Below are 22281 nucleotides of genomic sequence, written 5' to 3' on the forward strand. Positions count from 1 at the left end.
TCGATGGGCTTTTTTTTCTGCCTTGTTCATCTTTTATTAAGCTACCATTCCTGTAAGAGTTTAGGTCCCTTACAAATATCCCTCCGCAGAAAACCCATCTTTCAGCACAGGTTAATAAAATGCTCTCAGAAAATGGTCAACTGCATTTGATTTTGCTTCTCTGAGGCCTAACAGAAGCCGTATTTTGTGTGGAGAACTGCAGAACAGAACCACAGACTCTTGAGTGGGAAGGGTCCCCAAAGGCTATCCAGTCCAACCACATTTTAAAATCCATCTGCAGAGGAGAGAAGCTGAGTTGGAACAGAGAGGGCAGAGCCTTTACCTTGTGAGTCATCAAAGTGCTTTATTGTATAAAGCCTTGCTCTTGTCTGGAGCAATACAATGTGCACTTCCTTACCCTGTCCATATAAACACTTTATTGACAGCAATGAAGGACAAAGACTGTTATAGACCAAAAAAAAAGAAAAAAAGAAGAAAAAAGAAAAAAAAGATGCGTTTTTGTAAACTTCTAAAAAGCATAAACATGTTGGCCACAATGAAGAAAAGCTATTCAAATGATGTCCGGGTACCTCATCTAAACTTCAGGGTCTCTCTTTGCAGTATCCTACCATGGGTAACCATAGTGGATTTTTAAACAAGAAAATGAAATGGTTATGATGCCAGAATAAGGATCTTAATCACAGTATCCATTCATTTAAATACATAAAATACAGATTTGTACAGTTATATTACAGTGGTGTTAACTTCCTCCTATGAGGGTAACAAAACTAGGTAAAAATCATCAGTAAGTACGCTGCGATGGGGATGGCGCTGCCTCTGGCTTCTGGAGATACTGTGATTTCGGCTCTTTCAACGTTTCGCTGAAGTAAATACTACATACACCGTGCCCAGTTGTAGTCCGAACAGCTCTGACGTTAACATTACTGGAAGAGGCATCCTGCCAGGCTGGGGTTTGTTTTCCTTCTAAGTAATTGTTGGAGGGTGTGATTCGGCCCCCTTCCCCCCCCCCCCAAATCATCTTGACTTAAACAAAGAGTTTTAAAGGCACAGCTTCAGCACAGTGTATGAGCTAATAACATACTCTAAGCAAACCTGATTCTTTTTGGCTTGGCGCCTTTCAGATGATGTAGGGAAGCTGGTAGAAACATGATCGATGTTGGAAAATGTTTTAACATGATTAAATGCAATCAGCACAGTTTTAGGCAATGCATTTATACAACCAGATTTGGGGTAAACATTTGAAAAAAAATCATTCAGTTGATAAAAGAACATTTGGAGGAAACAAAAACAGAATGGCCTTTTTTAGTTTATTGTAAAAGACTTATCTACTGTGGACTTGGAAGAAAGTTTCTGTTCTGGTACATCGCCGTATGATACACTTCAAGAAATGCAAACATTGTTTCATCTATGCTGCAAAATAACTTTACATGTAAACTTCAAAAAATCACATACTGTACATAAAATTTTAGATTCAAAAGTATCCCTGTTTTCCTAATAATGTAAACAGTAAAATTGAAGGTTTCCATGAAAGGGATAATTTATAATAAAATGCCACTGCTTAAACAGTGCTTAAAAACAGAAGCATTTTAAAATTTCAGATTTCTTTTTTTCCTTCTAGAGCAGGAGAATTGAGATTTCTAGTACTTTGCTCATCCCCTCCCTCACGTTGGAAGATGTAGATACTATTGCCCAAAACTATGCAGCCCCCCACCCTAAGCTATTTTTTTTCCATGTAGCATTAATTCCTATGTTGCAATAGAAGAGTGTAACAATGGAGAAGCTCCAGGCAATAAAAGAGAATAAGCATTTTTCCTTGACATAATTTACTGAGGTGAAAATGTAACCGACAGAGCAACCATGGCATCGGCCTCCCGTTAGAAGACAGAAAGTAACTCCTTGGCGCTGGAAGTTCTGACATGATGTACTTGAGGCAAAACAGTGCAAAGGCAAAGACAAGGGCAGCTCGCCGCCCGCCTGGTGCCAAGGGTTAATGCTGCAGTTATGAAGGAGTGCCAGCGTGCGGAGCACAAGTGTAACATTCGCAGTAAGGGTTTTTTTTTTAAATCATCATCTTCATCATTATTATTATCATCATTATTATTACGAATACTGTCATGTCTTTCAACTCAAAAAATAAACTGATCCACAGTTTACAGTTTGACGCCAACACGGCCGGTAGGACATGCACGGAATCTCCCCATCCCACTTGTTCATTCATTCATTCACTCCAGCACAGCTAGCTGTGTCAGAGAGTCGCCACTGCGACTGGCTCTGAGTTAAGCTAATCTATTTTAATTAATTAATTATGTTTTAATTCTTTTAATGCACACACGCACGCGCACACACACACGCACACGCACGCACAAAGTCAGAAGTCGCTAGAGCTATGCTGGGAAGTATCAGGTAGCTGTTAGAGCAAGTCGCCCCCAAGTCCGTCGGCGTGGCCTGAGGAGGGAAACTTGAGGAGGCTCGCTTTTCTGCAAGAGGAGCATGTCACCGAGTTCCATTTCCATTTTTTTTTTCCTTAACTGAAGCCAGCTCTGCTGTGTTCCCACATCTCATGTCTGTCCATCCCCCGGGCCACATGGGAGGTTACGTCAAAATGTGGCCAATAAAGTCCAAGAAGCGCTTTGAATACTGTTCGGGGTTCACGGTCGAGATCTCTGCGCCAGCCTGGGCCAATGGAAAAGAAAACAAAACTAAGGATGGGGAAATGGAGACCGCTAGGATTCTTTCTAGTTCTAGAACAAACACAACAAAAACCCAACCCACCCTGCCCGAGGGTAAACTCAACCATTTCCCACTTTCCTCGTCCTCCACTCGACTGTCCCACTGATGAACAAATGAGCAGGAGTGTCTGGAAGGCAAGCATGGAAGGCACCCGAGAGAAATGTGGTTTCTGGTAACTTGGGGAAAAACCAGCCCCATTTGGATGAAATCTATATTGAGGGGAACGGACAGAGGCCAACGTCTGGCAGGCCAAGCTTCAGCCAGCGGTTGCCCAAGGACTGCCTCGATCGTCCATGGCGCTCTGAGCGCACGAGAGGCTCGAGGGGCCGAGTCCCTCCCAACAGGACAGACAGGAGGGGCAGCGACAAGCTTGGAGACCGCTGGCTGAAGGAAGCCTGCTGGGACGCGTTGTGGGGGCAGCTCCAGGTCTGGTTTCTCTCCCTTGAGCTTTCCTTCCTCACAGAGCGTCTCACCCAGACCCTTCTTTCGCATCTCTCTGTTGCTCTCCATCACAACACGTGTGCTGGTCCCTCTCCATTAGATTGTAAGTTCCTTGAAAGCAGGGCCTGGCTTGTGGCCCAGGCCAGGATTTCCTACAAAGCAGATGCTTCGTAGAAATGAATCCTGAACCACCATCCTCGCTCCTCTCTCTCTGGGCAAACCCCTCAGGGGTAGACCGAGGAGGCTGCCCGTCTGGAGCTGGACCTAAGGCGAGAGGAGCCTGGCTTCCTGCCGCAGTGCAGTCCGGGCTCCCTATTTTTAGGCGTTTTTAGGCACCGCTCATCAGTTGTCAAGCAACTCCTGGTGAGCTCATTAATTTCATGACTGTAAAGAGTGACTCCGGGCTCTTAATGAGTCACCAAATGATATTTTTAGGCACCTATATTGACTGAGTAATCTGTTATTGCTCATGTCTGGCTTAATAGGCTGTGCTTTCCCTCAGAAGTTCAAGGATCAGGACAAAGGGTAGAAGTTCCCAATAGAGCCAAAACCTAGGATTGTCAACAAATTCAATATCTTGTAAAATGCAAGGTTTTTATGGCTCCATTATATAAAGTAATGGAAGAGTGGAAAGAACACTGATTTCAAGTCAAAGGATCTGGTTTCAAAGCCTAGCTCTCACAATGACTACCTGTGTGACTTTGGGTAAGTCACTTAACTTTTTGGGGACTGTTTCTTCAACTAGTATATGAAAAGATTGGATAAGATAGCCTCTGAGGGGAGTAAAATTCCCTCTGGGCCTCAGTTTCCCAATATGTATAATGAGGTGTTTGGACTAGATGAATTGTAAGGCTCCTTCTAGCTCTAATTTATGACCCTGCTATAGACAGAGCTGCACTGGTGGTCAGCCGTGGGGAAGAAAGTGGCATATGTGCCATGAGAAGTATACTGGAAATTGTAAGAGATGAGTGAGGCTTCAAGGCATTTGCTATTAAAAATGTAAAAGGAGGGAAAGCTGGGTAGTTCAGTGGATTGAGAGTCAGGCCTAGAGACAGGAGGTCCTAGGTTCAAATCCAGCCTCAGCTTCCCAGCTGTGTGACCCTGGGCAAGTCACTCGACCCCCATTGCCCTCCCTTACCACTCTTCCACCTAGGAGCCAGAACACAGAAGTTAAGGGTTTAAAAAAAATGCAAAAGGAGGGTCCTCTATACTCACATGGAATTTAAAAGGCATTTCTTTGGGGTGGGTGATTTCCTGCTTACCTCCTTCCACATAGTGGCAACAATAAGTTGCAGAGTTAAAGTACAGATAGATGAAGAGGAATACTGGCTTGGAATATTTCTGTTTCTGGGACACCAGCTTATTCTCTTAGGGCAGGAAATCCAATCATTAGCATTGGATGGTTCTGGGTAATCTGGCTGGATCCTGAGACTCTATTGAGAAAGCGCCTCCTTTAATAGTCCCAGGGCTCTTAACTTTTTGTCTGTCATGGTCCCTTTCTCAGAATCATGTTTTAAAATGAATAGAATACATGGGATTGCAAAGGCAACAAAATATATCAAAGTAAAGTTATGGAATTAAAACAAAAACGAAATCCAATCAGCCAGGTTCAGACTCCTGGCAAAGAAACCCTATTCTCTGTGGGTGTGGCTGAACTTAAGTTCCTCTCTATGGGCTGGGCCCTGTGGCTTTTGGTTTCATCCAAGTGCCAAAAAAGGAGATCCCTTAAAGCAAGCACCACCCAATAGTTGTCAAATTAGAAAATGCAATTTCGTCACCTAGTGAACTGCTGGCCTTGCATTTTAAAAGGCTCCATTATAAACCAAAATGAAATTCCCTGAAAGGTAAGAAAAATACTACCACACATGTTGGCACAGCCTTGAGCAGGGAAGATCATAATTAAGAATGCAACAGCACCTTAATTCTGAACATTTAATATCAGAATTCTAAGCACATCCTCAGCACTTTTCATTTTCAAAGTATTGTTCCAATAGGAGCTAATGAATTCATATAATGCCCCAGTGATACATGTGCCTATTAATATCCCCAGTTTGCAGAGAGAACAGCTACAGCAGGGAGGTGAAGTGACTTGCCACAAGGGGATATTAGATTTGGGAATAGAAGCTAGTACTCGTAGGTTCATAATAAGCTGCTCAGAATGTGAGTTCTTGCTAGCAATCAACATCACTGCAGTGCTTTACATCTCAATAAGAGGAAGACCAAATGGAGAAGACCATCTTTTAACAAGGTATAAGCAATTCTGAGGGCTTAGAAGAGATGGAAAAGAAAACAACAAAAACAAAAAGAGACTTACACCATGTTTAACAGTTTTTGCGGCATGGGCAGCTTTCTTTTTTGCATCATAATGAGTAAGAATGTCAATAATGGCCATAAAATATACCTCTTTCCTAGGTGCATCTGAAAAAGAATGACAACAAAGTGGTACCAAGAACCATTATCACATGAGCTTTAAGCAATATCCCTTTAATAGTGCAGATGGCAGGTAACGAAAAAGAGAGCTGCTTACAGAAGGTGGAAGGTTTTCAGGGGGAAAATGGCAGAAAAAAGTGACTGGCTGAGAGGGACAGAGAATGAAGTGGCATATAATGCATCGTAATCAAATAGAAATATTGGAAGAGGTCAGAAAACAGAGGTTGTAGCATTAAAAAAAGTTTAAACTACCCCTAAAAATGTGTACATACACTTCTAATATAATACACATGTGTACATGTGCACCTATAAATATGTACATCTATGCACACATATATATTCACAGTCTAATAAGAAATCCAAGTTTATACCCAATATTATCTCTGAATACATTAAATCAATGACAAAAATTTATATCCTTCAAATAAATGTTGAATAATTATACTTTTTAGAATCTGCATGCCATCAAAAGATTCATTCTCTTTTATCAAATATCCTATAGAAATATCATTATATAAGAGTAGACAAGGGAACCAGTCTAGATGCTGCCTATTTTTGATTCATAGTCTCAAATCAAATGAACAAAAGGAGGAATATTTGGCCACATATAGTATCGTTACTAAAGCAACTTGATAAACAGAATCAAAACAAAGCCAATTTCCTTTAATATGCCCATTCAGATGTGGTTTTTACAACAATTTGATGCAAAAGAAGAGACCTTACTTTTGCTGACTTTTCAAAATATTCATGTAATATAGAGAAGCTAAAATTAAAAAGTGAAGCTAAAATTAGAAAAAAATAAAATTCAGAAATAAATTAATCAAGCTAGATCCTGATGATAATGATTTTACATTTTATCTGAAAGACTCCTAAAACAGATCACACCCAGATACCATTTTAAATATCAATAATATGTTGTGGAAAAGTATCAAACAAGATGAGAAGGAATGAATGGACTGCAATCTTCATTGTGGGAGAGAAAAGCCCACAGTCCATGATAGCACAGATCCATTTGTGTATGTAATGCTAGATACTAGATACATCACCTCTGAGGGAGAATATAGAATCATCTTAGTAAATCCTGGAAAATTTTCCAAACTTTTGATCTCAGGAAGCATGGACAATTATAGTTGGATAGAAAAGTTGGAATTAGCTAAAGTGGAATTCCACCAACATACTGGATTCATTACTACTATCTTAAAGAAAAGCGCATTGGGATCTTGTAAAGAAATAAAATCACCTCAAATGTGGACATTTGCTACATCGAAGTCTTTCAATCCTTTCAATCCTTATGTGAAGGAAAGATAATCTGTTACTAAATTATGGATAGTAGCCTTGGGTCTTCTAAGGAGATTTCGAGTAAAACTTCTCATCAGAACTGATTATATCCTTAGTGTCTATGGGATGAGAAGTGGGAAGCAGGAAAACTGTAAGGTCATCATGAAGCATGCTTGGATATGCATGGTATTGGCAGCTCACATCAACCTATTAAGCAAGATGTGGTCTCATTCTACTTTCAGATATAATATCTAGGAAGTTTAACCTGTTAAATTGGAAAAACCTAGGATTGTAGATACTTTCAACATTCCCTTGTTCTGAAATCGACTTGTTCAGATGTCTGAAGAATATAATAAAGTGTGCAATTCATATTTATTTAGTCAACTTCAGCATTTTTTATTGCCTTGTAAGAGTTACAACATTTAATATGCAAAAAACCCCAACAACAACAACAACAAAAAAAAAAAACAACAGTTTTATGAACTCAACTTACTTTCATGGCATTTTATTCCATAGACATCAATGTTTGGATCAAATTCCCCAGGAGCCAAAGGCGGTGAGCTGTTGAGTGTATTTCCTGGACTGTCTGGAGGAGTTCCAATAGGGTGGGTGCCATCACTTTCCCCTTCCTCCTCACCATCGTTTTCTTCACACTCAACCTCTTCCTGCTCTGCTCTCTCAACATCATGGATTCCAACCAGCAAGCTGTAGTCCATGAGCTTGAGCTGGGCAAGAAACTAGAGGGAGTGAAAGGCAACATCACTCTATTGTAAGTTACCCAAGTGGGGAAAAAAAGGCTTTTACAACTTAAAAATCAAGACTGAGGAAAAAGAACCCAACAGCTGAAGAAAAACCGGTTCCCAAGGAAGGATGAGGGTCTCCCTAAGAGCTGGTGTATAGTTCCAAGCATGATTTGACTTATGAGAGCTCTCAGCTTCTGAGGTTGTCTCACTGGCCAAGAATGTTGCCTTCCACTTTCGGCTGACTCAGAACTGGTATTTTTTCCTCCAAAATGCAAACCTAGGCACTGCAATGTATACATGTCCTATCTAGGCTGGATGACAACAATGCACAGGAGAAATGTTAAGATTTTTTTCCTTAAGAGATTTTTTCCCCTCCTTTTTCATAGGGAAGAAGTACTAATGACCACTGAACTTGGACTCCTGAGTATCTTGGGCCAGGAATCTCTTGATATGGTTTGTTCCATTGACACCTGAAACTACTTTTAATCTCAGTAAGAAACCCCAGTGAGATCAGATCCTTATGTTGTTAGTTAAGGTCCGCCCCCCCCCCCCCCAATAAGTAAAAGGACAATATCCCAAATTACAGTGCAAACATGTGGTTTGAAGTAGTCATTTTGATGTTTTCTCTTTGGATAGGAAAGTGGTTTGCTTTCCCTGAGGACTTCAGTTCTACCATATCCCTTCCTTCCCTCCCAGTCTACTCCTCATCCAGTAATTTAACAAAGTCCAAGTGTGGTGAATGGAGGGAAATGGAACTGCGGGGAAAGAGATCTGAGTCTGGCTGGGTACTTCCTGGCTATTTTATTCATCTGGATTGGTTGGAATTTCATTATGTGTTTTGATAAATGCACTTGGCCTCAGGCACCAGTTTATCATTCTAAAAAATAACATGGAACAAATAAAGTACAGCTGCCTACCTGCTGGTTGAAGGTGAACATCTAGGCTACATCACTCAAGCCTCTGCTCTATCCTTTGGTGGCTGGTTCCTTACAGGGTGGAACTTGGGCTCTGACCATAATGCACATGGCCCTACACAGGACTTGACCCAGACCTTGAGGAACTGACTGGTCACCCCATTAGGCTGACACACAATAGCTGACTGTCTTCAGGTTTCTACTGTTAGAAGTCAAAAAATAAAATTGACTTTCTTAGTAACGGCACAGGGCTGACCTTTCAAAGCTTGGGATGCTGGGAGAAAGCGAAGAGGAGCAAAGGAATAACAGCCTTCTTTTTGTCAGACATTCTGAAATTGCCTTAATACTGAGGAATTTGATATAACTTCAGCCTCAGAAATGACAGCCAGATCCCCCTTATAATCTATAGTTCCCATTTATTGAGGATCTCACACATGTGATCTCATTTGATCCTCACAACAACTCTGGGAGGTAAGCACTATTATCACTCCTGCTTTACCTACAAGGGAATGGAGGCTGAGAGAGTTTAAGGCAGGATTGGCCTTCCTGCCTCCAAGTCAGGGGCTTGATCCATTTCAACCTTCTCACCTAAGGAGGTTAAGAGGGAACCCACAGGCCATATCTATTCTCATCTTCTTTTCTCACCTTTAACAAGGAGGATTGAATCTATAAGTTGTTCCTTAACAGCTTCATTTGAATAAGCTAACAGTGAGTGCCCTTTTCTCTCCTCCCTTAACTCTTATTTTAGCTTCTATTTAATACTTATGCCTTATAACCATGAAATCCTTCATTACTAATATAAATGCTTTTGAGAAAAGGAACAGAAATAGAATATACAGAGTTTGTAAAAGTGATTAATTTAAACCAAGTGGAAGTCTTTTTTTTTAACAGATAAAAACATTTATTCATAATCAAGAATTGAGAGTATTTAACACAATGAGACAGATAAGGCATATTCAGCAAAGACCATATAAATTTAATTTGTCATAGTTTTCTTTCTCCTAAGAACAGGAAATGTTGACTTCTCTTCCCTTCCTCCTTTCCAGGTGACCACATTGACAGAGTGGGCATCTAGAAAGCTCAGTGGATAGAATGCCTGGCCTGGAGTGAAAATCTGACCTCAGACACTTATTAGTTTGTGTGACCCTGGGCAAATCAGTTAACCTCTGTTTGCCACAATCTACTGCAGAAGGGAATGGCAAATCACACTAGTATCTTTGCCAAGAAAACTTCCCAGGCAGTATTAGTGTGCTGTGGTCCATGGGGCCATGGAGGCTTGGACACCAACTGAACAGCTATGTGCCAGGCACCCTGCTAACTAAGCACTCTACCACAGTCATCTCATTTGACCCTCCCAACTACCCTACCAGGCAGCTGCTGTTAGGATCCCCATTTTACATCTGAGGAAACTGAGGCAAACATAAGTAAGTTACTCAGAGTCACGTAGGAAGTATTTGAGGGTGTACCTGAATCTTCTCAGCTTCCTAGAAATCTTAAGAGCATCTCTCCTCTGGGATTAGCTTAGGAATCCATCTATTTATATTACTTACAAAGCAGGAACGATCTATAACTCAGTGTGCTGGACTTGGGGTCAGGTCTACCTAATGATCACTGATGGTAGGACCCTGGCTAAGTCCCTTGCTCTTTCTATGTGCCTTGGACCAGAGATGTTACACATCTGGGGAAGCGCAGAGAAGCCAGATTAAAATATAACTGGGAAAGGTTTAACAAAATAAATACAAAGACAGAAAATGCTAATATGTGGTTTTTCTGTGGCCCTTTGGTATCCTCATGGATCGTCTAGTGGCTCCCACTTCTCCTTGAGTCTGATATCACTGCCTCGAGACCCCTTCTTAGGCTCTCTAGAGCTCTTTTTTGACCCCCTGATGACTGTGTAGGCACACAAGCCTCAGTGGGCTGAAAACTCTAGGGCTGGGTCTAAACAAAGCTAAAATGTGCCCCTGAAAAGGAAAAATTAATTATCATCATAATCTTCCTCCTCATGGCCATTTATGTTGTACTTGAAGGTTAAAAAAGCCCATACATTATTTCAATCAGTCATTACAACCACCTGTGTGAGGACTAGAATTAACTACCCTGAAGGGAGTGTCATGTCCATGATGAAGGGGAGGGCAGAGCATCTTTGGATGCCCTCTGACCACATCTCAAGGCTGGTCCATTCTGGGAGCCTCACGTTAGGAGGGCTTAGTCTCGAGCAAGCCTGGTGGCAAACCAGACAGAAGGGGGACCTGAAACTAAGCTGAAGAAGAGCTGTTGAATGAAATAGAGACAAAAACATCCATGGGGGACATACGTGGTGGCTGGCGTTAGGTTTCTGAAGGGCTCAGCCTCATTTTGCTGGGTGCCAGAGAGCAGAACTAAGTATAAACGGGCCCAAGGAGGCACTTAATAACTAATTATCAATGTTTCAGATGAGCAGATGTCAGAATTCTGAGTCAAACCACAGGGCTCTGAATCTGGGGTCTGTGAACTTACATTTTTAACAAATGTTTTGTTAATTGTTCTTTCCATAGAATTGGTTTCCTTTGTAATCCTATGTATTGTGTTTTATGCACTTAAAAACATTATTCAGGGAAGGGATGTGCAGTTTTTATCTGATTACCCACAGGGTTCCAGACTCCAAAAAAGGCTAAGAACCTTAGGTCTACTTAAAGGCAGAATGATGTAGCAGAGCACCCAAATGGGTCCAAATTCTGGCCCTGCTATTTACTTACTTGTATAAACGGGGACAAATCTGACCTCTATGAGCCATGGTTTTCATCAGTAAAAGTTGAACTAGCACGAGGAACTTCTTTTATCTTTCTCTGAATCATTCTTGTCTACAGAGGGAAACGAGACTCAGCTAGGCTTTTCACTGCATCTGAGGACAGTTGCCTGATGGGGTGGGGAGACATTTTAGCCCTCCCCTCATAAAGATGATGAAAGCTGTTTCTACTCTTTCCACCTCAATTTCCTTACCTATAAAATGGAGATAATAATAATAATGCCTGCCTTACAGGACTGTGGTAAGGATTAAATGAGTGAAGATATGTGAAATACTTTGTCACTCATCTGGTAATATGCTAGCAATTACTGTCCTATTGTTATTATTACTCATTCCTGGCCCCACCTTGCCTCTAGCCCCTTCAGGATCATATGGCTGGGCCCATAACAAAGACAAGACACTCTGGTAGAATAGAAAAAAAAAAAAACATGAATTTGGTGTTAGAAGACCTAGATTTAAATCATGCCACTATTACTTTTTTAATCTGTTTAGTCGCCTTGGGCAAGTCATTAGCCCCTCTTGGCCGCAGTTTCCTTATTTGTAAAATGAGGGGGGGGGGGTTAAAGTACAGAGCATCATCATTATCTTTCATTTAAGGTCTCTTCCAGTGCTCCTCCTGTCATCCTATGATCCACTTCTGATATCACTCAGGTGAAAAATCTAGTATTTCCTTGTTCTCAACTGGCTCAACATGACATTTTCCCCAATACTGTCATGAGGAAAATTGCAATAAAACATTCAAATGTAAAAATTCAAGCTCTTTTCTACCCATCATTTGGACAGAAATGATGAACTCCCATTTACATATGTCACTTTAAGGTTCTGAGAGGTGCTTTTCCCTTCCTGTGATCCTTGCTCCTGGGCACTAGGTACCTGCCCCACATGATCTCAGGCCAACCTCTGAACCTACCAGGGCCTGAAAGCATGAGTCTCAATGCTTCTAAGTTTCCTTTCTGTTCTATAGCTATGAGCTGATGAAAAAGTGAAGTGACTGAGGCTCTAAGATTATTAAGTGACTTGTTTACGGTCACACAGCTAATAAAGGTCTGAAGCAGGAATTGCTGCCAGATCTCCCAACTCTAAGACAGAGGCTCTAAGCTGCAGCACACTTCTGCATTTAAAATGCTAACCTGAAGGCATAGGAAGAAGCATTGAGCCAAGGGAGTTGGCTAGATTGCTCTTTTCCTTTCAACTTTATTTTAAACTCTTTCTGGATCTCATTAAAATGGATATGCTGTTAGTAAATTGAAGATTTCTGTTAAAACTTTGGTATCCCCAAACCACGGCACATTGAAAGCTTGATTTTAAGAGGGGTCAAGGAAAAAAGGCAGGACAAAGCCAGCTTTAAGAGCTGCTGAGAGGCCAATTTTGCCCCAATGCCAGTCTGTTTCTAGCTAGGGATGTCTGTTAATTTCTAACTGTTTTTCAGTTGATCCCTTTGAGGAACAAACTAAATTTTATGGACTCTGTTCTTAAACATCCAAGAGCCCAAAGCTTGGAATTGTTGTTTTAGTTCTTTATTTCAAGATTTCCTAATCTTCTGGACAATTATTTGTCAAGACTTTCCTTATGATCACCCTGCCTATTCCCTATTTACCCTGTAATTCAGGAGCATTTAATCTTTTAGTGTGTTGTGGACCCATCTGGTAATCTGGTGAAAGCTATGCATTCCTTAGAATGGTGACCTCAAATGCATAAAATATAATCTATAGGATTATAAAGGAAACCAATTATACCAAAATGTGCTCATTAAAACACGAAAAATAAAAACAAGTTTATGGACCCTGAGTTAAGATCTGCTCTAATTCTTTATCACCCCAAATCTCCTAGAAGGTCCAGTCCTAATGATCACAGCTGAACCTGAAAGATTACAGCAGACTTAATTTAAAAGCATATTTATTCATTTATAATATGTAACACATCTGGGATCTGGGATTAAAGTGGTAATTTACCTGACTGAGATTTGTTAAAAATGATAATAATCATCATTTAGAAAATTGACCTGAAAAATAAGATTTGTCTGTGACTTCCAGTTCCTAGCTCCTCCAATAACTAAACGCTCCTACACAGAACCATCACCTACAGTTTTTAGACACTCTTTGTGGATTTTCTCTTTTCATGCTTCACAGTCAGTCAATCTCTCTCTCTCTCTCTCTCTCTCTCTCTCTCTCTCTCTCTCTCTCTCTCCTTCTTCTTCTTTTATTTCTTCCTTTCTTTATTGGCTTTTTAAAGGCTATCTATTTATACATTTAATACAGTCCCTTGAATGTAGTGGACATTTAATATATACTTAACACATGGTAGTAGAATTACTTATTTTTAAATAGGAGTAAAAGTTACCATTTACCAAAGCTTAAATATTACTTTTTATATTAGTTATTCCTTTTTTTCTACAGCAGGGATTCTTAACCTTTTCTGTCATGGATCCCTCTAATAACAGGTTGGTAAAGATTATAGATCTCTTCTTAGAATAATGCTTCTAAAGGCACAAAATAAAATACATAGGATAGCAAAGGAAACCAATTTTTACAGAAATATAGTCTCTCTCTATATATACATATATATATGTATGTATACACACACATATGTATGTATATGTATGCATGTATATGTAGTATAAGTTCACAGCTCCTAGATCAAGAACCCCTATTTCTTACATGGGTCTTAGAATCAACTACTTACTTGGGTTCAGTAATCAAGCATGTCAGAGGAATAAAGAAAGTTGATTTTGCCTCAGGGGCTTGGAATGAGTCCTTGGGGAAAGGTTTTTTTAAAAATAGGTCAAATCATTTGAGGGCATTTATTTATAAGACTGTGGCTCAAAGAGTATCATGCTTACAGTACTAATTACTGACAAGGATTTTATCTGTGGGTGAACAAGTAGTTAGATCACCAGTTGATCTCTTCCCCCCCTCCCAATTTGTAACAAAATTAATGATTTATTAAACCATAAACGATTTATTTGAAATGTTCACCTACAGATCAATGCTGCCTAGTGAAAAAGACGCATTAGGAAGAAACTTTAATAATAATAATAATAATAAAGAAAACAAGATTAAATTCTGACCTCTATCAGGATCAAATACCAGACTCTCACTAGAATTGTCTACAAATTTAATGATTCTTCCCCAAGAATGTCAAAACCCAGTAGATGCTTTGTCATTTAGGATGTTTTTGATGGAAGAACTCTTTATATAAGCTGGCCTTAATTTTCACAATGATAACTGTTATTTTGGAATAAAAATACCCACCTTTACCAACCAAATTCAGAGCTAGAGATTGCTGAAAGCATCAGAAGATCTCATGAAATAAAAGTGCAAATTTATTCTACCAGAGGGGATAGACAGCACTCTGAGCTTCATTTATCTTAATCTGTAAACTAGGGACAGTATCTGTACTCATTTTGCTCTCTGGGGATTTTGTGGGAGTCAAAGGCGAGGATGGATGTAGAACACTTTGTACACCTTAAGGTTCTTCTTTATAAGTATATTATTTGTTGTTTTTAGTCTATTAAGTAACTAAAGGAAACAATTTCATTTGGTAAGAAATTCACATAGGAGATCCAAAAGTTTGCCATTAAACTGGAAAAAAAAAAAAAAGATACCCCCCCTCCCCCGCAAAGTTCTTAGGTTTCCTGTGACTATAGGGATATAATGAGATAATATATATGAATGTTCTTTAAACACAGTTAACAACATATGAATAATAGGTTAAATAATAGCTTAAAGGTTTTCCAAACACTTTGCATGATCTCTTCTGATCCTTACAATAATCTTGTGAGGCAGATGATATTATTAAATGTAATTTATAGGTGAGACTGAGAGCAAGAGAGCTTATGTCCAGGGTCACAAGGCTAAGCTAGTAAATGTTGGAAGTGGTCTTCAAATCAGGTCTTCCTGGCTCTAAGTCCATTCATCACTTCTTCCCCATCCACTTAGCTGGGTGAGCCCAGACTAACCACTTAACCTCTGTTTGCCTCTGTTTCCTCCTCTATAAAACTGGGATAATAATAGATCTATAATTATAATATTTTCCAAAGTTGTCTGAGGATCAAAGGAGATCATATTGGTAAAGCACTTTGCAAACCTTTAAGGTTCTATAAACCAGAACATTGTACACAGTAACAGCAATTCTGTGGGAAGATCAACTGTGATAGACTTAGCTACTCTAGTGATACAATTGTCTGGGACAATTTTGAGGGTCTTTGGACAAAGAATTCTAACTACCCCCAGAGAAAGAACTGTTGAAGCCGGAATGCAGATCAAAGCATATCATTTTCCACATTCGTTTATTTGATTTTATATGATTATTTTCTTACAAAAATGAACACTATGGAAATATGTGTTGCATGATAATACATTTATAACCCAGGTCAAACTGCTTACCTAGATGGGAAGGGAAGGGAGATAATCGATATCATATAACATGAGAAAACTTATGTGGAAAATTATTACATGTAATTGGTAAAATAAAATAGCTTTCTTTTTAAACCTTTACCTTCTGTCTTAGAATCAACACTGCATATTGGTTCCCAGGCAGAAGAAGAGGGTTAGGCAATAGGGATTAACTGACTTGCCCAGGGTCACATAGCTAGGAAACGTTTAAGGCCAGATTTGAACCCAGGACTTTTCTGGTTCTAGGCCTGGCACTCTATCCACTGAGCCATCCTGCTGCTCCAAAATAAAATATCATCACAAAAAATATTATATAGACACATTAACTATTATTATTAAACAAAGTTTGCTCAAAGTAACTATTCAAACAATTTTAAGGATTTAACTAAGATAACATGAAAAATAATTATGCTTTAAGTATACTTATGAATCTCTCATCAGCCATTCAATATTTATGAAATGGCCATATCCACATGGATACATTATGAGATGCTGGGATGATGGGAGGCGATTAGAGGAAAGTAAGTAACTATTTGCCTCAGTCCTCATCTGTAACATGAGCCAGAGAAAAAATGGCAAACCACTTCAGTATCTTTGCCAAGAAAACCTCAGATAAGGTCATTAAATCAGACATGACTGAACAACAATAACAAGTAATAGGCATGGATCCTGCTTTTGGGGAGTTTAGAGTCAAATATACCAAAGCTTTATGCCTTCCTAAAGTAAGTTACTTGACAATTTTTGTTTAGGACTTAAAAGAATCTGGTTTTATTATTTCTTAGATTGTTTGCATATATATATATATTCTTTTTCTTTTTAAATTTAAGAAATGGAATTTAAATGACCAGTTAGTCCTTCACTAGCAGAGCTGAAGACTTCCCTAACTCTCAAGTAGCAGCTATGCTTTTTTGGTCTAAGGAAGATTATTACAAAACCAAAGATTATTCCAAAAATTTGTTTAATAAGAGAATATGTTAAGCCAGCTGAGGATAACTTGGCATAAGGACTGTCTCAACTGGAACTCTAAGTTATCTTGGAACACAACAAAATAGAGGAAAATGAATGCTCTGAAGAGTTTCCCAGGTTATTTCTTAAATATTTTCTACATAAAGGAGTAAAAAAGAGAAGTTACAATAACCTCACAAATCAACAAAATGATACAGAAGCAAACAATACATTTCTTAGCTTTCTTGAAAAGAAGGAAGATTTTGAAAGAGGATTCTTCAAGTATGCATTAATTGCCAGACATAGTATGGACAGGTTGGGAGTGGGGCTGAAGAAGGGAAAAAGGCAGAGAGAAAAAAAAAAAAAAAAAAAAGACCAAAAGACAGAACAATTCTTTTTGGAAAAAGATTTCAGCATTAACATTCAAACACTTTCTTTTTTTAGTTTGGCAGTATGAAGGTTTGTCAGATCTCCTAAGTATTCAAATAAAAAGCAGACAGGGAAAAAAAAAAAAAAAAAAAGAACTCATTTTGAAACGCTACTTCCTTCCTCGCCTCCATTTTCCCTGGTTTCCAAAATGTACTTCAAACCTCTACAGATTTTCATGGGCAGCTCACATGGACTTACATGAAAATGTATATGAAAACTGCTAGAATATTTGGAGAACTGCGGGTATTGGAATAAAAAGAAAAGAAGTATATATTGAGGCTATTTAAAATGCCAAATTTACAATTCTTGGTTGAGAAAACAAAACAAAACAAAAGGTAGAAATGATTCGAAGAAATAGATAACTATTTCCTATTTAAACAACTCTTGAATTGAATTCAATCTGTTTCCTTTCCTTTACCCCACACTGGTTTCTGTGAGCACAGCTAGCCTGACTTAATCTTAATTCAGGGATTCTTAACCTGGGTTCCATGACTTAAATATTTCTTGCTAACTAGCCCAGTAAAATTTGTCTCCTTTGTAACCTTGTGAATTTTATTTTATGCATTGAGACCACAGGCTCTATTAGACTTCCAAAGGGGTCCATGACACAAAAATAGTTAAGAAAGCAGGTGGCAATTACCACCGAAAAAATAAATAACATCTAGGCAAATTAGGGTAGGGAATGGGGACTTTACAAATCTTCTTAGCTTATACAAGGCAATTCATAGACTCAAAGAGATCCAGAGTTGGAAGGGATCTCAGAAAGTCATCAGGTTTAACCTTTTCATATTACAGATGGAGAAACTAAGACCGAAGTTGCAGAAGTACCAAGCGTCAGAGGGAGGATTTGAACTCAGGTCCCTCAATGCTTTCTATTAGCTCCTAATTGTTACTGCTTATCTAGTTTCAAGGGCATAAAACCAGCAGCATATTTCACTTTCCATAGTTACAAAAACTATTGGTAAATCATTGGTAAAACAAAACGTGATGGCAAATCATATTGTTTCATTAGAATTTGCCCCAAAGAGTCAAAAAACTTTTCAGAGCCCATCAGTGCTCCTATGCATAAAATGGAGCCACCTACAAGGCCGATTCCTCTTACCTCCACATCCTTTTTAAGTTTCTCAAGAAACATCTTTTTGTTGTTGTCGTCGATATAAATCTTTTGGCCGTCATTGATGAAATCGTTGTCCTTTAAAGTTGGCAATTCTTTGGCCTAAGACAAAGAAGAGAAAATAGGGCTCAGAGGCTTTGAAAAAAATGCCTGTTTCTCCTTAATTAGATTCTACTGAAAAAATTAAGCTTCTCCTGTTGGTGGCCGGACATGCAGGGAGCTAAGTGTCTTGAAGCCCGCAAGGGGGCACCAGTGAGCTACAGCGACTGGAAGGAGAAGCTCTTGAATGGAGGACCAGCCCCACTGCCTCATAAGCATCAGGAAAATATCCCCTCATCCTAGTGAACTTTTTCATAGAAATGGAGCCGACGGCCGTCCTCGTTCCCTTCCGGCTGCCAGAGTAGCCTTCTCGTGGGAGGCCCGTGAGGGCATCTGGAACGATCCCGTGTTCTTACTGGCCCCGAAGCAGCACACCCGAAACGTCCAATGACCTCACCTCCGCCTCGCTGGGCGCATCTCACAAACATGTTTCCATGGGCAAGAAATGAGTAACAGCTAGAGCAGCCTCATCCACAAGCGCGATGGCTGCTGCCAAAAATCAGCTGCTTGAGGCTGAGCCAACGCGCACAGTTTGGGATGATTTACACAACTTCCCTCTTACAGGTCTTGCTAGAACTCACCCAGAAGGCAATTTTAATTCGATTTGGATAGTGCTAGAGAAAAACGGCGTCTTTTAAAAGATGGAAACATTTCAAGATGGCAAAAGTCCAGCCCCACAAATAAATAAGGGATTCAGAATGCAATTTGATTCCACTCAAGCAAACTAATGCATGGCTAAGGAGGACTGTCATAACCTGCTTGGAAAAGTAAGGCTAATGGTGAGCAGAATAATTAATGATGAACACATGCACACAGAGGAAAGCACTGTGCAACAGGCCTATCTTTTTAAACACCTGTTTGGAGGATTCCATTTCACTGAATGTAACAAGCATTCCAGGAGAGTGAAACACTAAAAAACCCCAAACAACTTAGCTAGCATCGTCTGTTCTCTCATCCTGGAAGGAATTCAATGCAATACACTGTCTGTGACCTTGGATAGTATTATGAAGGAACTCTTGAACATTGCTCTTTTTTCAGACACATAAATGGAAGGAAAACAATTGCTCCTGAAAAGATTTTATTCTCCAACAAAGGGACATCAAATTTAAAACAAAACACTTGAAGTGACGAAAGGAAATTCACTGGATGGATTCACTGAATCATTTCCCTAAATCCTGGGCTGCTAATTAAAAAAAAAATACATTCCTGACTCTTGGTAAACCCTACTAATTGGGTTTAAATTTAGTGAGAAGAAAATTCTGAAATGGTGTTACAGTCTTGATTATATTAAAGATCTTGCCAAAAATAATTATCCTTGGAAAACCAGAAACATTCAAAGATAGATAAAAGAGAGATTCCAATGAAAAAGATCAACAGACAGACCCACTTTTGCAACTCATTTACAAAGCATCAGACACAGAAAGAAGAGAAATTGGGGAACACTGGAGGCACAACATTAAGGTGGGCCAGGCCATCTTAACCTCTAAATTTTAGCCATGAATACTTGTAAATAATGTAGAGAAGATCAACATAATTTGAAGAGTCAGAGAATATCTAAGCTAACGGTAGTTGCTAAGAGACAAATTTCTAGGAAAACTTTTTTTTAAAAAAGAATAGCAAACACAGTGAATGATTCACCTTTTATCTCAGTTTCCTTATCCACAAAGTACTTGAACCAGAGGGTTGTTAAAATTCCCTACCACTTCTAAATCAACAATCCTGTGAAAATTTACAGTGGAGTACAGTACTACTATTTAAGGAACAGCAACCAAAAAGGATCCAAAAATGATAAACAAAAAAAATTTTAATGAACAAACTCATTAGAAAGCCCAGCAGTTTTGTTTACAAACACATGAGCATCCAAAAAGGGAAATGAATTAAAGTCATTCTTAGTCCAAATAATTTAGACACTTCTGTTCAAGTGATTCTTCGGGAAGAGAAGAAGGGGGAAAAGGGGCAGGTGGGATTTGAATTATTGGGAAAATTGCTGCAATTTTCCTTTTATGTTGTCTGCATACGAAAATATGCCACTGAGTAGAGAAAGCGGAAGGAAATGAGTTTGTTTTTTGGTGAGCAAAAGGAACTTGCAAGTATGACTTTTATGATGTAAGGAAGACAAGCAGCAAATTACAAATTGGATCTATGTTTGCAATACAAGTAATTCAAATTCATAAAGAATAAACTAATGCAATTTGGGGTGCTAGACCAGCAGAAGTACTTCATGTTCTTGCATGACAAATGCACATCAAAGTAGACATGTTCAAAGTAAATACAGGGTAATTTCAGTGTATCCTTAGGCTTCTAAGATTTGGCAGCCAGGTGACAAACTCTGTGTTTGACTAGGGATAGGGGAATTGAAATATAATATACTTATGTTTCCCTGGAGAAGATAATGCTTGAAGGATCTGTGATTTCATGAGTGTGGGCACTCTCTGTATGCTCTGGTAGCTATCTTTAGTTGTTATTGCTAAAAATAAAACCCTACTTCTGCTAAGGAGTCTCTCCAAACTTAGCTAGGTTGAGCCATCATATGAAAGGCAGAGAGTCCATGTGCCAGGTCCATACTCAAAATCTTTACAATGTGCTAGACTCCACTAGACCTTGTGATACACTGGCATATTTCATACTTGTTCATAATCCAAGGGCACCTGCATGCCACCATAAGGCACTGGAATAGGACTTTACAGAAAATAAAAAAATAGGGTCTGGAAAGCAGGTTGAGTTGCTCCTAGGGAGAGATAGGTCAAAAAAAAAAAAAGAAGAAGAAGAAGAAGACTTTCTTTTTCCTCTTTTTCCCTTTTGCATGGCATGTGGTATTTCAGGACCAGTTTAGGCTGCTATTTTCTCTCTTCTAGATTTTAGAAATTACATGGCACAGTGGGAATATCAATGGGTTTGGGATCAGAAGATCTGAGTTCAAATTCCAGTTCTGCCATATACTATACCTTTTTGATCTTGGGCAAGCTAAAGTTTCCTGGATCTTGATTTTCTCCCTTTCTGCTCTAAAATCTTATAATCCTCTCTGGGAGAATGAGTCTTCACTTTCCAACTGACTTTGGGAATGCATAATAATATCTTTTTGTATCCTTAACTATGCTAGTTATATAAGTGCTGATTAAGCCAATGCACACATTCCAAGGGGCACAAAATTTCAGTTTACTTAATACACTAAGAATTATGCCTACTTGCTTCCCTGGTTCTTTAGTCCAGAGAATGTGTGTGTCCTCAGAAGAGAACAGAACACGGATGAACCAACAAGCACAATCATCAAACCCTGGGCCTTGTCAGCTTATTAAAAATTCTAGTAGTTTTCTGCACATGTTAATAGTATGTATGATGATAAAGGTTTCTTGAATTTAATCAACTAGATAAGGATGAAACAGAAATATTCCAAATTTGGGATTTTCCCCTCCTTAAATAAAACTCCTTTCATTGAAACCAGAATATCTGGCAACTGATTTTCCTTTCCAGTTTTTGTTTTCTGGTTTTATATACCAATTCATCACACAATTTTCAATTTTATGTCTCACCATACTTTGAATACAATTTCCTTTACTTATGAGCAAGGGACACATAGCTCTGCTCCTTTGCTCATAATAAAGGAAAGCAATACTCATCCTATCAACTTTAGAGAGCAGTTGTGAGAATAAAATGAGCTAATGGGAATGAAAATGCTTTTAAAAAGCAAAGGCATCTTACAAATGCGAGGCGGAATTGTTACTATAAATATTTCTCTTTAACTCAAGTATTTCCAAAGGTTTGGACAGAAACAAACATTTTCTAGTCTTTGCCATTGTCCACAGCTCATGGGAAGTAGGGAGAATAGGTCTGTTTAATGAAAAGGGTTCTTGACTACTGGGTTCAACTCACACCTTCAACACTTACCAGCTGGGTGACCATGATAGTCATCACACCTCTCTTAAGCACTAGTTTCCTTTTTCTGTAAATGGTGGCAGTAAAGGCAACAAGATCACCTGGA

General features: G+C 39.1%; 1 protein-coding gene across 3 annotated transcripts in view; it reads right to left on the reverse strand.

Moving 5' to 3' along the window:
• Positions 1 to 323: 323 nt before the first annotated feature.
• The window catches only part of PIP4K2A (phosphatidylinositol-5-phosphate 4-kinase type 2 alpha), a 193226-nt gene continuing 171268 nt past the window's right edge, over positions 324 to 22281 (reverse strand). For all 3 annotated transcript variants that reach the window (XM_044678823.1, XM_044678822.1, XM_044678824.1), the window contains 4 exons: positions 18192 to 18305; positions 7373 to 7616; positions 5486 to 5589; positions 324 to 2673 (listed from right to left, as the gene is read on the reverse strand). In XM_044678823.1, coding sequence (XP_044534758.1) covers positions 2593 to 2673; positions 5486 to 5589; positions 7373 to 7616; positions 18192 to 18305 — 543 coding nt within the window. In that variant the 3' untranslated portion in view covers positions 324 to 2592. The remainder of the gene's footprint in view (positions 2674 to 5485; positions 5590 to 7372; positions 7617 to 18191; positions 18306 to 22281) is intronic.

This window comes from Gracilinanus agilis, chromosome 5, assembly GCF_016433145.1.
Source record: "Gracilinanus agilis isolate LMUSP501 chromosome 5, AgileGrace, whole genome shotgun sequence".
In the NCBI taxonomy this organism is placed as follows: domain Eukaryota; kingdom Metazoa; phylum Chordata; class Mammalia; order Didelphimorphia; family Didelphidae; genus Gracilinanus; species Gracilinanus agilis.